General features: G+C 40.5%; 1 protein-coding gene across 1 annotated transcript in view; it reads left to right on the forward strand.

The window, feature by feature from the left end:
• The first annotated feature begins 10,256 nt into the window (after positions 1-10,256).
• Positions 10,257-17,690, forward strand: part of ntf3 (neurotrophin 3) — a 32,867-nt gene continuing 25,433 nt past the window's right edge. Inside the window, exon 1 of the mRNA XM_019265583.2 lies at positions 10,257-10,587. Coding sequence (XP_019121128.1) covers positions 10,570-10,587 — 18 coding nt within the window. The 5' untranslated portion in view covers positions 10,257-10,569. The remainder of the gene's footprint in view (positions 10,588-17,690) is intronic.

A 17,690-nucleotide genomic window follows, 5' to 3' on the forward strand; every position in this document is an offset into this window, starting at 1 on the left:
GGTCTAAAACAATGAGGGAATGTACAAAATAAACAGAAACTTCAATCATGCCTGAACCGTGCTAAAATGACTTCAATCAATCGTTACTCTACTTTTCCCTTCATCACTTCAGCACATTCCTGCACCAACTTGTACGGTAAAGTACAGTCTTTCCAAACATTTCAAAAGAACCTCTGTGATCTTTGATGATCTGGCTAACTTGCTAGATAACTGGCACTAATTTAAACGGTATTTTCCACTAGAAGAAAGGTCAGAATGTGGCCACGTTTTTACAGCCTGTCTGCTGTAGCGCAGTCCAATGTTTGTAAGGTTAGAAATGTAGGTGATATAATTAGGACGGTTGTTGCCTGTAGTCACCTGTTAATCATAAATTTCAAGTTTGAAATATAAGAGGTTAGCAGATTCAAAAAAAGTCATATCAGCATTTAAAACTGGGAATATTGGTGGTTATCAAATCAATTAATTGCATTCATAAAGTTTATTTGCAAAACTTGCCGTTCAACTTTAATGGGCATAAATTTGCACCAGTGACCCACAACAAATATTCTCGACAGTGATGACCTTTGAAAGAATGGAGGACACAGCTGTAGATTATGAGCTGTGTTGCACCATTAACTTTTATGTAACCCTCCTGTCATGGTAGAAACTCCTTATGAAAGAGGAATGGTTTGCAGACATTTATGCAAAAGCCGTCACAAGTATATGTCCTTCCACTAAACTGTGTGAATTTTGTGCCCCATTGGTGATAGCTAGAGCTAGACTAATGAACTAACAAGCTTTACACTCTCTTTACACTCACATTTAAATATAATTTAACAATCTTAGATAGAAAAGAGAGACAACCATCATTCAACTTGAATGAATGATGCCTGTTCACTGTTAGAACTCACTTCACCTCAGCCCTTTGTGTTTCTGCCCACTGACACAAAAATGAACAGGACTGATGAGAAGTTTCAGGTGTGCTACGTGCAAACAATGCAGGCACTTTCATCATAAACCTTACAAGATGACCATTTCATATTCAGCTGCTTTAACCTGTGTGGTCTCTTAGTGTGAACGTCTTTCAGCATATATCACACCTTCTTTCATTTAATCTTCCTTCATACATTTGTCATTAAACGTTCATCTTTGGCTCACCCCCAGATTGCAACCATGACTGACAATAACAAAGATAAATTGCGATCAATGTCTGTTGCTAGCAAATGTAATGTAAAACTTAACCTATTAATGGCATAGTGTCTCGTTGTCTAATACTAAGTAAATCAAAGAAATACTCACTTTTGGATGCTTTATAGCAGACTACTGTGCATGACAGCATCTACATGCAAATTTACAGTAATTAAAGATGGAGCTTCGGCAATTAAAACTACTTGATTAAGACCGCAGTAATACTGTGGTTAAAAGAAACCAGCACTGACTGCTGGTGAGAGGTTTCTTGTTTCTTTGAATGAATGCAGCATTTTCTCCCTCTATCTTTGCCTCCTCTCCATCCTCATTTACATCCTCAACTTTGGTTTGTCCTTCCTCGTCTGTCCTCTAGTACCCTTCTTTCCTCCTGTCACACTTCTACTCTTTCCACTTGTCCACTTCCTCCTCCTCATCCCTCTTCCTTTTTCCTCTCCATGCTTTTTGCTCATTTCTCCTTTCCTCTCTCACGTAATTTTTTTTCTTTACCTTCTTTCACTCCATCACTCCTCCTGTTCCTGTCTCTCCCCCTAGAGAGCAGGATGAATAATGCAATGTTCTGCTCTGATTATCACCATCATCATTGGTCTTTCCTCTGATTTCTCTTTTTTCTGTCTCTTAGTCAGTAAGACATCTTTCTTTTTCTTTCTTTCTCTCTCTTTGTCCCTTCTTGTCATTCTGATAAGCACCATTGTGCTAAAGTCAAAGCAACAATAAAGCACTGTAATAAATATGTTTGCTTATGGAGTCTTTTTCCTGTTTCAATTGAAGGTCAAAGAGGGTGTCGTATGTTTTACAGATTGTGAAGCTCTTGGAGAAATTTTTGACTACATAAATAAATGTGAAACTATTTCAGGGGTGAGGCTAAAGTTGGAAAAGAAGAGAGATTGTTGCAGTTGTTCCTGAGTTTGGATTTTTCATTCTCAGTTCACATTCTTTGAATTTAGAAATTTGTGTTTTATGTACAGGTGTCTGGTCAGAATTAGGCTGTTACATCTTTCTGCTGTGAGCAACACAAACTAAATTACAGCCCTAAGGAAGACTCCAGTGAGCTGCAGTGGGAGGAAAACCAGAGGAGGGAGGTCAGTGTGGCCTGGCTGAGTGCCTGTTCTCAGCTGTCCTCCAGCGTCCACCCCATCCCTGGATGCAGGGATGCTGGAAGCTACAGCTGGGGCGTGTGCCTGGATGCATGACCCACACTGACATGTTGGAAGTAGAGCTGCTGGACAATCACAGTAGGGAGTGTGGACTGGTAGCTGGAGGGGTGCCTGTTCACCTCCTGGGGACTACAGAGGTGCCCTTGAACAAGGCACTGAACCCCTAACTGCACCAACTATTTAGCTCCTTCACTCTAAAATCTCTGCAACTGATGCATGTCTGCAGGTCCTGTGTGTGTGTAATGAATGATAATAATAATAAGAAAAATGAAGTAATTTCCCTAATGCAGATTAATAAAGTACTTCTCGTTGTATATAACAAAAAATATTGACAAATCATGAAAAGAAGTGATCTGTATTTCTCATTCTTGACTGATTCAGTTCTTTATTGGTGTTAAAGGTACAGTGTGTAAAATTTACTGGCATCTAGTGGTGGGATTGTAGACCCCCCCACCCACTTAATCTATGGTGGCCTTCATGTGCCAAAATAGGTCACTGTTACAACCGTTAAAATATTCTGTAAAACTACAGGTTGTACCAAATGTCATTCTTACCTGTTCTGCAATGTGTTGGTGTATTTGTTGACTTTAGCTAGCTGTTCTGCATGCTAATCAAAGCTATGATCAAAGACATCAAGGTAAGAAGCTAATCTATTGATTCTTCGTCTTTTCACTCCTTTATTGCAAAGATCGCTGAAGTCTAGCACTTTTCTTGTGCTAAATAATATGTACGATCCTCCATTTGTCTAGATTTAACTTCGCAAACTTCAAACAAAACAGTTAGCCGTTAGCAACTACCAAACACTTCTTTTTCTGCTGCGTGCTCTGTAGAGCCGTTTGACCATTCTGGGCTACTGTAACAAAGATGGCGGTGCAAGATGGTGGACTCTATGTAAGAGGACCCACTCCATATGTAGTTATGAAAGGCTCATTGTAATAAAAAAATAACGATTTTACATACAATTTTAAGGTGTTTATACAGTTTATTACTGAAAACATGTTATATTCCATTTCTGCTCATAGATCGTCCTAAAAATTACACTAACTAAATACACAATGTTTTGTTTTACTTTTACAATTTTACAGTACTTGTATTTTACAGGAGTTTTTCTAGTTGATGCTACTTTATACTTCTCCTCCTACTACACTCTGGAGGCTTGTTACAATAAGTAATAAGTACATTTTAATAAAAAGAAACATATATTCACACCAAACTTGTGAGCATTTATGTTAGAGAAACACATTACATTGCATTTAGCAGACGCTTTTATCCAAAGCGACTTACAGAGGAGGACATAAGCTGAGAAAGGTGTAAAGGAGCACAGAATAGTTGTTAGTTTTGTTAGTTTTGTTTGGTAGGGAAGCATTCCCGAAACAGAAAGGTTTTTAGAAGTTTTTTAAAGGTCGAAAGGGATGTTGCTGTTCTAGTAGCCGTTGGTAGGTCATTCCACCATTTGGGGACGACCACAGAGAAGAGTCTGCTAAATGCAATGTAATGTAATGTTGGAGAAACACACATATATAAAAGATGTCAACAGTAACAAATATTAGACATATAAATACAATATATCGTTTACATATCAGAGTTTTTTTTAAAGAAGAACATTTTACACACTGCACAAACACGCACACTTCCATCTACACATTCATCAGTTCAAATACAATACAGAGACTTGTTTTAATTCCTCAAACAGCTCAATCCTCAACACACACACACTGACAAAACATACCCACATCTGCACACTCCTCACCTCACACACATTAAACACACACTCCCTCCACACCAGTTCCTTAAAATCAGTAGTGTATAATCAGCACCAACTTGGTGCCTGTTTCAACACAAACACACTCTCTCCCTGTGAGGTCTGTGTGTTCTGAGATGTTCGACAGCATGCAGGGAGGCTTCCACTGTCAGAGCCACGGGAGGTTTCATGATTGTTAACACACACACACACACACACACACACACACACACACACACTCAAAAGTCCTGTGTGTGTAACCCATAACCATCACTCTCTTCTTTGTCTGTTTATTTGTCTAAACGTCTGGGAGGCAGCAGAGCACAGCGTCAAAGCCCTCTTCACCTCCTCCCCCCTTTTCTCCCTCTCTCCCTTCTCCTCTCAGGTCTACTATTTCCTCCACGTTTTCCATCTTCCCTCCTTTATATCCCGTTTTATTATGTTTGTGTTTGACTTCCTATTGAGGTTTAAAGAGTCATGCATGCTCTGCGTTTAACAGGTGTGTGTCCATCAATACGTCTGTTTCATTTTCCACGGAACACAAAGCTGCACGTTCCGCAGAATGTCGTGACAGAAAACATTGTCCCATCAATTATTCCATGTTGATATTTTCAACAGGAACGGTGTTTGCTGTTGGTGGTTGGGATTGTTCTCTGATACCTATCGCAGTGCAAACAAAGAAAGAATCGCGCTGTGAACTTTTGAACAGGCTTGTTTGGATCTCAGCATAAATCACATGGAATTTACTGTGAAAACAAATCTAATCCATTCGTGTAATTTAGGAAGTTGCTTGAGATCTCCACAGGATTTAGTCTGTCAGAAAAGACAAAGTCTCCTTGTTTAAGGTTGTCCGGGGTATCCTGACATGCCATCAGCTTTCAAGCTCCATGGACCAACATTTGAAATCAGAAATTGGGTCAGGTTATTACAAGTCATATTTATTTATGAGGAGGTCTAAACAAACAGGAGGATAGACAAATACAAAAACAAAAGGACGCAGGGCCAAACAGAAGCAGGAGGAGCAGAGCAGGTGTGTAATTCTCACAGGAATATAATTTGTCACCGTCAGTTATGTCTCTGAAATGGGTGTGTGCATCTCTGCTTTGTGCTCTAATGTTCTTCCTTTTTTCTTTTAAAATTTAACACATGCTCAAACCTCGACACTTGATCGCTCGCATAGTCTACGCTCGCTTCGACCAGGCTCGCTTAGACTTCTGGGATGGGGATTCACCTCAGGTCTGACTGGAGGGGGGCGCTTTTCAAGCATTGCATCCGGTGATGGCCGCGCACAGATCCGGCTCTTACAGGTGAGTCTTGTCATTTTTTTTGCCTCGAAATGCACAATTAACATTTCACGAGGAAGACTGCATATGTGTTTATGTAAATATACAGCAGATAGCTTGAGAGCTACAGCTTTTCATATTGCTCAGGACCAAAAACATGTTACCCTTAAAGATACAGCTATATAAGGTCCAGTTAAGAAGTGTCACTGTAAAGTTGATCAGCTGAGAAGCTCTCTCGTTGGAACAGGTAAATGTTATGTGAGTCAAGAGGAACTGGTGCTGTACATGTCTCGTGTTTGGCCATGTTGCCAAACAAGAAGTTCTTTTGGAGCCAGACGTGAACATGAAATTTGGATAGAGCGTGGAGATGATGGGGGCTGTTTGGGTTTAATACAGAAAGAAACATATTCCTATTACACCTAAACACTAAATATGTTTCAGAAAACATTTGAGGAACAGAATCTAATGTGATCCGATTTCATATTTGCTCAGCTCATCTGACAGTTTGATCTGAGTTTCGTAAGCCTGGATGAATGATCAGTCACAAGGTAGCCACGGGCTAAAGCACACCCTGCTTCGTCATGAACATCATGCTGTACGGAAGAAGAATTGAAAGTAGAGATTGAGACCAGAGACTTGTAAGGAAACTGTTTGCTGAGGTCATAAATCAAGTGAGAGTTTACATAAAATCTGACATTTTCACTGTAGCCGATGCCGTTGCCCCCTGCTGACAATGAAAAAGAATGCAGGTTCAACACACTTCCGCAACAGCTTCACTCTCATTTTCTCTTCATCTCATCCATCAATATTCTAATCAGCCATCACCATCCCCACCGACAAACATTAGCTAACAGTAGCTGCAGTTTTTAAGTGTTTATCACATTTACATTACTACATCACTCTTGATTATTTGCCTAAAATATGACAAGGTCTTATTAATGTCACTTTAGAGTGGAACCTGGAAAAAGCTAAAAAAAGAAATCAGTCAATCAATGGGACCACTATCTGTGCATTGGGGCATAAGAGACACTATTGATGTAATGTATACTATTCAATATCCGTGTCCATTCCTAATTTTCACAAGATAAATGAACAGATTAATATGTGGAAACCATAAGCACCCTGCTAGTTACATAAAGCCACAAAATTATATTATTCACAGCTAAATTATTATACATTTTTATTAATTGTAAACCTCAACATTATTTGGAAATGTAAGCCTCTGATGTGTGACACTGGCACAGGCAGAACAAACAAACTGTGAACGCAGCACTGACCTATCATCACCTTATAAAATTGATACAGTGAATGTGTGAGCAAACAGAGAGAACACAGCATTCATTTGAAGTCATCACCTGGCGGATGAGCGTCCAATATTTCCCCTCTACGTTCGCCAGCAGGTCTCTGTGTCAGCCTGCTGTTGGTCAGGAAGCGTACAGAGGATTTCAGAAGGACATTTCTAAAGTTATCCGAAGTTTCCTTTTCACTCTGTTCCACTTTAATCTGTCTCCTCTCTTTTCACATATTCTGTCTCTTCTCTCAGCCTCCTCTCCATCTTCCCCAGCCTCTCCTTTTCCTCCTCACCCTCTCTCCTTTTACTCTCTCTCAGCTAACTCCTTTTCTTTTCTTGTCCTCTGCCTCCCCCTTTCTCCTCTAAAACTTCCCCCCTCTCCCTCGCTCCTTTCATATTTGATGATTTCACTGCGGTCCAGGGGTAATAATTACACAGTTGTCATGTCACATGGGGAGCCCGAGGGACCTGCTGGAGATGTGCATTGCCATTGTGCTCGTTAAAAATTTAATACATCCTTTATGGTGATGATGCTGAACGAAAAGCTGGTATTAAGGGACCTCTTACGATGTATGACTAATGCTTAGTCATTGAGGTTAGAAAAAGAAAATGCACTGTGTCCCTCACTTTCCCTCACTTTCCTCACAACACATGCAGTGCAGATGTGACAATATACAAGATTGGAGGAAATATCTTGCAGGTAGCAGTTTTATTTTTGCATAATAAAGTCAGTTACTCTATTCAAGTCCACATGTTGTGATCATGGTGGATTAGTTAAGAAAATGATGAATGAAGTCTAGTGTTAAAAATATGTTGGTGCCATTGCGACAGGCTTGGTGCCGGGCAGATTACACGCATGAAATGAAACCATTTAACTATTCAAGTGAGGAGCCATCTCAAACTACAGTTGTTCTACTGTAGATGTCTTTTGTTTCAATTATATGAGCTGTGCCAGTGACGGTCTGTTGGTGCCAAACTGCCTTGAAGCAATACTCTGAACATGGTTTAATCTTGGAAGTATCAACAAAGGACCCGTGGCTGTGTCTCTGTTTTCCTTCATTTTATTTGAACTAAACATGCAAACAACAAAACTTTAATGCGAAAAGTGCTACCAGACAGTGCCTGAACATTATTCGTTCTCACACACATACACAATCCCTTTTCCGTGATGCAACACAGTTGTCCCATGCAAGACGACCTGGGACCACTCTGTTCGAGACGATGCTCTTGCTCAACATAATCCCTCTGGAGTGAAGTGGTGCCTGTAGGTGCTTCCTTTTAAGACCTTAAAACTCAGCCCTTTGTCTTATCGCCTGAACCCAGATACGATTGTCTTTGAGTGGAACATGAGAACTTCTGTAAGCATGGTACAAAAGGGGGAAGAAGTTCCCACGCGCAAACAGTGAGGGTCACTGATTGGTCATCAGTGCATTCAGTGCTTATTCATGCTTCTGTCTTGCTAATGATTGGTCAGATGATTGAACACAGTCGGTTCAGAGAGCAGCAGCAACATGAGGGAAGAGTTTAAGCATGCACAGAAGGTGTTAGATTTCTTGCTAGGTGCTTCTTTTGGCAATAGTCACTAAATGAGTCTTAAAAGTCACCAAGTCTAGGATGAAAGTTGCAAAGTTGGCACCGCTGAGCACCGTCTTTACAACCACTTTACTGAGACTTCAAATGTAAATGAGTCCAGCTGCAAAGGTTTCTGCTGCTGATTTTGGAATACGTTTGGAACAACAAGCATGCATTCATCAAGGATACTAAATAACCAGGAGGCAGAAAGGTAAAGCTGTCGTCCTCTCCCACATTTTTCTCCTTTGAACCTAAAATAAATTCTGCATGATTGCAAACATGCAATTTTCAGTGGCAACACTTTTCTTCCAATTCAAAGGTGCGAAACCACCGAGTGAGCCTTTAGTAAATAGGCTTGGATGCAATGTGACCGTTTGGCAGGGTCAAACCCCATAATGGCACTGAACGTTCCATAAACATAGTCTAAACCCCCCCACAACTATTTGATTGGCAGCCCATCCACACAGCCTGACATGAGGCTGTGCCTGCCAGTCACTTAACCTTCCACTATAGTTTCATAAACACCCACCTGTCCAATTATTAGTCAGGTCAGGTCTTGCCTGTGTGTACTGGCCGATGAGAAAGCATTTATAGATTTAACAGATGTGCTGTTGAGACATGTTGACATGAGATGGAGGACAAAGACCAGATGTGCAGCTAACAGAGTGATGCTGCGTCTGTTCGGATGTGGTAGGAATCAGCTCACTATCAGACACAAAAGGATACATAAACTAAGAATGCGCAACCTTTAGATGATGGGAGACAAGTAGAGCTACTTGGTTAAGGTGAAAGAAAGTCCATGGTTAAATAAACCAGCGTTGTTTGTCGGTGTAAGACAGGATCAAAGTGTGACACTTTGCAGACTTTGCAAGATTAGTCAAAAACATTAGAGATTTGTTTGTTCATAAAGCCTCCGGTAAGAGCTCAGGAAGCTGATATGGGTGCCAGAGGATGTGTTACATTCCCTGAAAGTCCCCAAGACATGAACAAGTGTGAGCAGGAACAGAAACAAAACAAAGCCAGCTGATGGATAAGGCTTACCTCATTCAAAAAATGTAAATGTACAATCACAACTGCACAATCACAACTTTAAGACAACTCATGACACTTTCCATACAGAGCAGGTCTAGACTGAGAGAGCCAACAAGTCCCACCATGAGTAAGCACTTGGTGACGGTGGTGAGGAAAAACGTACTAATGAATATCAACGCATTGAATTTAATTACAAAACAGTGAGTAGAAAAATAGCATTTAATTGATTTATTTTTTATGCATTTACAGCCAAATGTGTTACACGGTTAAGTCTTCAAAAAAGAAGATTAATTCAGTGATTTATCACCACACTCTGTGTGCGTGACCGTGGTTTCAGCTTCAGAATTTGTCCTGTTAAATACACTAAAAAAAAATGTTTTTATGCCAAAATGCAGGACTTATGTATTTTTAACTGCACAGAAAATTCCCATCCATTGGAATTACATAGTTTTAATATAAATATAAATGAACTACTAAACGTATTACTTGCCTCACATCAAGTGGCCTAAATATTTTTTGGAGTGTCATTTGCATAAAGTGTCTCCAATGAAAATGAAGATGCTCTGACATGTGTGATTTTTAGTTGCAAATTATAAATTGGCTGGTAAATCTTTGCTTTGTCTACGACTTCTGTAACATTAAATGGATGAATCTTTTTTTTTTTGCATAGGTTACTTTTTAAGATTCTATCTAATAAAACATAATATTATTAATATAGAAGGATTTCAGTGCACATGTATCTGTGTCAAACAGTAGTGGCGTAAACTAATTTATGTCCATTAGAACAAACTATTTATGTTTCATTTTGTTTTATGGTTACCATTTGTCTTTAACGGTTTATTCTTTGGGAACCTGTCAAATGTCAATCAGCACTACATAGAGACCTAAAGGTTGCATTAGTCAAGCACACACATGCGCGTTCTCTCTCTCTCTCTCTCTCTCTCTCTCTCTCTCTCTCTCTCTCACGCACGGTCCTAATTCGGTGTCCTAATTCATGTCAGCAGCCTTGCTCCGCTGACAGACAGTGGCAGCATGCATGCAGGTCTTTGCAGCAACATGCGCCAAGAGCCATCTGTCCTGTAACAGAAAGAGCGGCGTAGATTATGTTGTCGAGAGAGAGAGAGAGAGAGAGAGAGAGAGAGAGAGAGAGAGAGCGCATTACGCACGCCCTGATCCTCTCCACGCAGAACCAGTGTGGCGCACAGACCGGCGGCAGCCCTCAGAAAGTGGGAAGTTTTCGCCAAAGGATTCTATCTAAAAATTAATCACCTTCATGTCGACTCTGTTGGATACTAACCTGCCGATGCTATGGTTACCTTTATTACGGTAGGAACTGCTTTATTACGTTTGATTTGGTGCTTCTATCTCGCTGAAAGAACTCTTTGGTTCTTGCGGGAATAACATTAAACAAGTGACCCAAAGTGTTCAATATCTTCAACAGTTCAGTCAAAACGTGCCAAAGAATCACGAAGTTGTACTTTGAGTGCATCAAAACGTGTGATGAACAGCTCTGCAGCTGCTTGAAAGCGTTGGAAACTTTTGGAAACTGAATTTGGCTGCACATATGCGTCTAAATTGCTTTTGAGTGCTCCAGATTAAATATTTACTTTTTATGGAGAACAGGAGTTCCATGATATGTTCAGGGGCTTGTTTCCTCCCTTCAGTTTGAGCTCTGACAGGTAAAACAAAGTAGACACATCGCGCCGTGCGCTGCCTGATGGGAACCCAGTGCTCAAACTCACTTCTTGATCCCGTCTCTCTCTCTCTCTCTTTCTCTCTTTCTCTGTCGGTGTGTGCACAGGTACACAAAAGGGTTGGGTCTCTCCAAAGCTCACTTAACGCACACAAACATTAGAGGCTCCTGCTGTTTTCATTCGGGAGCTTTACTCTGTACAAAGGCGTGTTGGAAGGAGCGGAACTGACTGAGGGCGCACGGGGACGGTTCAGATGCGGTTCTTCTTGTATCTTTGGATTACCAACGCGTTAATTGTGCCTCTGCTCGGTGTTAGTGCGAGTGAAAGCTGATATGTCACAGTTGACTCCAGGCACAAAGGCGGACTATGCGTTGAATCCCTTCTTTTCCCCTCCCTGCGCGTCCGTTTGTATGCGTGCATATTTGTTTGTGTGTGCAGATAAACCATAGCCTGTGTGCGCATGTGGTGGAGAGTGAGCGGCCTCTGTGCGCGCAGAGGCCTCTCCAACCTCTGCACTTTAACATATTTGCCTTTTTGGATGAATGCAACAAAAAATAAATAAAAATGGAACAAATGCTGCGTGCCAGTAACATCCAAATTCCAGATTTCTCCACTTGTTTGAGGAAGAAATCACTTAAAGTCTGATTGGGCCAAATAAGATGGAGCAGAAGTTTTCTGTGCAGAGTTGTTGTCCATGTGTGTTTTGCATTAATGTGTGCATGTGTGGATACATTGTGTACTTCCTTATTTTCCAACTGTGATGGGTCATTTTCCTCCTCAAAAACTAGATTTGAATGTGTGCTGTTGATGGGACTGGAGCCATGTAGCCTAGTAACCCAAAAATACTCATGCACAATGCCTTGTGTATGTGTGTGTCCAGTCTGATAACATAACATAACAACATAACACAACATGGAGGCAATTCTGCGTAATGGCCTTCTAAGTGGTGGTACAGTTGTCTATGTCTGATATGACATGTGGTCTGGGGCAGCTTTGTGTAATGGGGTGGGCGTCTTGAGCCTTTGGTGGCTGCTTTCCTGCTGCTGTGGGAGCACACTCATGTGTGTGAATGTGCACGCATGCAGAGGCCACTGGAGCAGCTGTTGCAGCAGCGGCGGATTTGACACAGAGCCGCTCCTGACGTGTAGGCATGAGGAAATTAGGACGCAACTGAGAGAGAGAGGGGCCGGTTCCATTCTGCAACTCCCTTTATGTGCACTTGTGTAAAAAAAAAAAAAAAAAAAGGCCTCCCAGGCACTTTCTACTACAGCTGTGGGTTGTTGCGTGCATGTTGCTCTGGGTGCTGTGCAGCTGCACCACCTCTGTTTTAACTACGTTCATTTTGTGTTTTACTGCAAGAGAAAGGAGGAATATTAGGAGTGAGGGGTGTGAACAGATTAGGGGCTGGGCTCAAAGGGAGAACATAAAGTAGATAAGGGTCAAAAGGGGCCAAAATGTCTCCCAGGCGGCTGATAATGTTACTATGGAGAGTTCCTGTTGTACCTTTGGGCTCTGCATTCCAACCTTTTTGTGCTTTTGTGTATCCAACTCCCCTCTTCTATCTGCTTTACTCTTCCCTTCCTGTAAGTTTCATTTGTTGCCCCAATTTTCTTTATTTATGTTGCAGCACTCGTCTGGCAACATCACATATAAACAGAACAGTAATACACAACATCAAACTTAGCCTCCAGGTGCACACCACAGTTTTAATTTGGGTGTTGCTGGTTTAAATTCCAGACAGATGTATCTGCGTGAAAAGACGATCATGACTGAAATGTGGATTTAATGATTCACACTGTGCCTGGGAGGACATTTTCACTTTATCTTGTAGTTAACCACCACAGTGTTGAAGCCTGGTGCTGAAATGTCTGTGGTTAGAAAGTTGCAGTTGTGAAATGTGTACTTGTCAAGTGGGGATTAACTTTTCTGTTAATTACAGGTTTAAATAAACGATCAGATGGAATGATAACTTCCCTTTGTACCAATTAACTTGTGTTGGTCAGTGATGACTTTTCCCTGGTTTAGTGCGCCAGACAGTCAAAGAGGAAAAGGCAGCCTGTGTGGATTGTTGGTGTCATCCCATCACAGATGTTTCATTCATTTGGGTTCATGACACCTCCAGAGGGACTGACTAGAAGCTCTGGTGTCCTTGGAACTCCCTGTTCTGGAAGTCTGTTCACTCAACATGTGATGTTTCTGTGTTTCTTCACCTCTCCTCATGCTGTATCATTATGTGTAATTCAGTCTGTACTTACACTTGCAGAAACAAACAGCAAATTCAGTTTGATTATATCACTGAACACAAGACAACATGGCAGTTCAGTGAGAAAGACCACTCTGATGCCGGAGAATCAACCTAAATATGTTGGAAGATTTTACCTCAATAAAACAAAGAACATGGAGACATCACAGAAACAATCAAGTCTGTAAGATTTCTTCCAACGTTGAAAGGTTAGTCAGTGGACTTCAAAGTATTTTTCCAAAAACAGCTGTTTGAAGGAGATATTTTCTGCTCACATGGTGCACATGGTTTAAGAGCCCCCTCATGGGTTAATCTGGCCCTGCCAGTACATGATTGACCCCGTCAAGATAGTTATCTCTAAAAGGTTCATGCGTTCACATGTTTCGTGAACATGAAGAGATAAAATCTACAATCCTTCTTCAGGGCAAAAATATGATCCAGTTTATTTGAACTTTATATGAGACTTCAGCAATCGGATCAAGTGGATATCTTCCAGAGTCTTTTTACTACAAAATAATTTTTCTTTTTCCCTGGACAGTGTTTATGTGCAAAGAAGGATTTTTATACTCAAATGACTTGGAAGATAATAATAACTTCAGACACTTTAGAGTGTGTTGAACAAAAACCTTGCCCCGCATCCCTTACACTAGAAGTACATTAGGACGAAATATCTTAAAGGTGGGGTCATCCTCCAGAAAGATAGCTGATTATTGAATACGAAATACTGACCCACCAGTCTGGGAGCACAAATGTCACCTGATGAGCGGCTCCTCTGAAACACTACGTTTGTTTCCCCATTTACCATAACCCAAAGTGTCGACATTTGATGACCTGGGAATGAGATTCAGCAATCAACTATGTTTCTCAAGAATGACTGACCGCACTTTAATGGCCACTATGAAGAAGAGGGATGATGACAGCGAGAGCATAAAGCCTGTTTCAGTGTATTTATGGGCAGCTGACTGTTGTTTTAAGACTGACTTGAAAGAATGTGAACCTATCCACTAAAGCCAGACTGCCCTTTGTGCAAAGATCATCTAATTTTAGTACAGATCCAGATCAAAATTTATATCTGGTACTTTTATTTTCTAGCCACGTAACAGTTACGCTCCAGCCTTACACATCCAGCTTTGCATTAAATGCTGTTTTCAATGCAATTCAAAGCATTTCCAATGGAGAAAGTTGGTGGGTGAGAGTGAATCAGATCTTTCAAATCTTATCTAAGCACCAACAGTAACCTTTGCCACCCCTGAGGTTCACCCATCACTCACTGCGACCCTAAAAGCACACACCAGATGTTTCTTACAGGTTGTTTTTGCGTTTCAAGATTTTGAAGGGTTTTGTAATTAAAGCCAAGTGGAGCTCAAGTACTTTTTAACAGATTTGTGACAAATGTGGCAGTTTCAAGATCACTGGGGTCAAGCACCTAAAGAGTTTGTTGGGGCTTTTTTTTTTCTAGCAGATTAGTCAACCTACTGAAGTTCTTTAAAATCTGCATGGAGACACTTTAACCTTAATACTAAGAGATGTGAGTAAACTGCAAATCTGTGATGCTTCATTCCAAATCCATGAGGCAAATGAAGTTGGTGAGTTCAGCTTGTGTTTAGGACAATAGATATTTTCCATACATACCTCTGCCCTTGTGTGTGGATCAAGCTGTTCTACTTATTCTATATGGTTGCAGTTTCACGGCCCTGTCTTCTCCAAGATGGTTTACACATTTAACAGAGTGTTTATACTCTGCACATTCTTATGGCTAGTTAGAGAAAAACATACTGTGAGGATTTGGATCCGACAGCTTTCTCTGCTCTGTGGAACAGAAACACACATATACATGTCAGGACATTCATTTAGGGGGATCCATTCATTTAACCTGTAACCTAAACTGCCTCCCTTGATGTAAACAATCCTAAATCTTAGCTGAAATTGTAGCGCAGCTCTAACGAAAGAAAAGTTTCACCCTCTTTCCCGCAATTCCCCGAGACGGAAAAGATAGAGATCATGGGGTGAGATTCAAGGTGAGGCTCGGCCTTCCCAGCACTTCAGTCATGTGACAGCGCAGCCCTCCTCTTTCTGTCCGTTTTGACCCGGTAATCTGCCTCTCTGTCTCAACGATTTTCTTTATCTCCCTCACATTCACTGTCTGGATCTGCATGTCCCCTCATTTGTTCCTCTCTCTCTCTCTCTCTTTGTGTCCCCCTCTCCATCTCGGACCCTCCCTCCCTCCCAGCCTGTTTTTCTTTCCACTCTCTCCGTTTCCACATTAAAAGGCACACTCAGTGACCTCCTGATAGCGTCCTGATCCTGATACAGTTGATCACTGATAGTGTTGACTGGGATGAATTCCCGTACAGGCCTATCTTTCATTTACTTATGTGCCTCTGTGGATCTGGTTTTTACACCCACACGAACCTACATCTCAAGCCTTGTTTGTGTGGAGATCTTATGTAGCAGAAGAGTATTTAAATGCAAGTAAAACAAGGCTTCTATATGTATATGTATACTGATAGTACTCATCCCCCGAGCTTCCTCTTTTTCCACCAAATATGCTAACAATTCATTTCTGGGAAGCGGGTCACTAATTAAATAGACTGCTTCCTGATTAATTTGTGTTTTCCTGTTTTGACTCACACAAATATTTTTTGTTTGTCATTTCTCTTCATGCAGATGTCATAAATGAAGTAGACAGACAATGCGGTTAGTTTTGTAGTTAATAAAATCAATTTGTTCAAATGTGTCTCATGAGAAGAAGTGGTTTGCTTCTTCAAGCATTGTAGGTTTTTTATGTATCTAATTAAAATCCAGTTACTCAGACACATTCATAGAAGCTGGACAGCTGTTTACATGTTTACTGTATTAATACCAGATGCAGTATTCACAAGTAAAACCACACTGCAAGTAAATATCCTGCATTCAAAATCCTACTTTGTGAAAGTATTATCAGAAAAAAGTACTGTAACAGATTGTACTGATATATGAGGATATAAGTAACATGTACAGTAGTTGGTCCAGGTGGAGCAAGTTTAACAACTCTATTCACAGTAAGGTATTTTATTTCAGTGACGTCACTCATGAGTTAGAAAAGCAGAAAAAACAAAAGTTCTGCCAAGGAAATTTGGAATAACTGTTTTGACTTTTCCCTAATCTTTGTTTTTTGTTGTGGAATTTGACCTTTTATGACCTAAACATTTACTTAAATTCAACAGAAAAGTCAAAAATAAAATGTCTCCGTGAACAACTCACAGATCTGAAACAAGATCAGACAGAAGGCCACAAGTCAGAAATATTGTTTAATATTCCTCTGTGCATTATATTGTATAAGCTGACAACATGATTGTTTTTTCATGTAAATTCTTAAAAGCGACTAAAAGTTGCTACAGTTGTGAGATATGTGCAATACAATAAAAAGTCAGGAATAAAAGTAGCACGTAACATAAGATGGAAACACACAGAAAAGAATAAGTAACAAAATGACATTTAAGTACAATAATAGAGTAAATGTGGTTTCCATTGTTGAACAATGCAGAAGAGAATTCAGCTACTGAACTATTACAGCTACCAAAAAAGTTCCACATTTGCTCCTGTTAATGAGATCAGCACATATTTTCACTAAATTTGGTCGACAAGTCAGCCTTATCCAATATCCTGGATTATATTTAGGCAATTATATCAAATTAAGAGCTGGGGCCTTTTGCCTTTATGATGATTATAACTATGAAAGTACAACCAGTCAAGTCAAATTTACTTACAAACATGTCAGTTTCAGCAGACATAGAAACCATCTGAGTGGCTTCGTGTTAAGATGCAAAATAAGCTGTAAATTAATGAAACATGGCACAGAGATTTAGTTTTTCACTCCGCCATTAAGAAGCTGCTTTTTGTTAAGGAACCCATCCGTTTCCTGCTCGTTTTAGAGACTGTATCTATTGTACGTCACAGCTCCAGTGTGTCTCAAATAGTTTGGCTGCTCAGCTCAAATGCTCTGGAACGACCATCTTCATTTTCCTCTTATGGAATGAGATGCCTATAGGTGACATCTGTGTGGACCGATATGTCAGGTTTGGGTCCACCTTTGATATTTGAGCTGACAGATGTTCAGAAGGCCTTGGGGTGAAACCTGCTGCTTGGAGTCTAAACCACACACACACACACACACACACACACACACACACACACACACACACACACACACACATACACACACACACACACACACAAATCCAATACCTACTTGTCCCTTCAATTGGTTAAACTCTAACCCTAACATGAGACTAATCCTAAACTTTAATCTTTATCCTAAAGACAAAATACTAACCCTGGAGTTGGCCCTTGAGGAAGTCTTCAGGGGTCTCAAATGACATGTCGTGACTTTGCTATGAAAAACATGTATCTCCATCTTTTCAGGAGAGAAAAAAAACAAGTCTGTTTTCAACTTTTTGTCAACACATTTTTCTGTAGACAATCTGCTTGGTGCAATGGTTTGTTTTTCTCAT

Source organism: Larimichthys crocea, chromosome III (assembly GCF_000972845.2).
Source record: "Larimichthys crocea isolate SSNF chromosome III, L_crocea_2.0, whole genome shotgun sequence".
NCBI classification, from domain to species: domain Eukaryota; kingdom Metazoa; phylum Chordata; class Actinopteri; family Sciaenidae; genus Larimichthys; species Larimichthys crocea.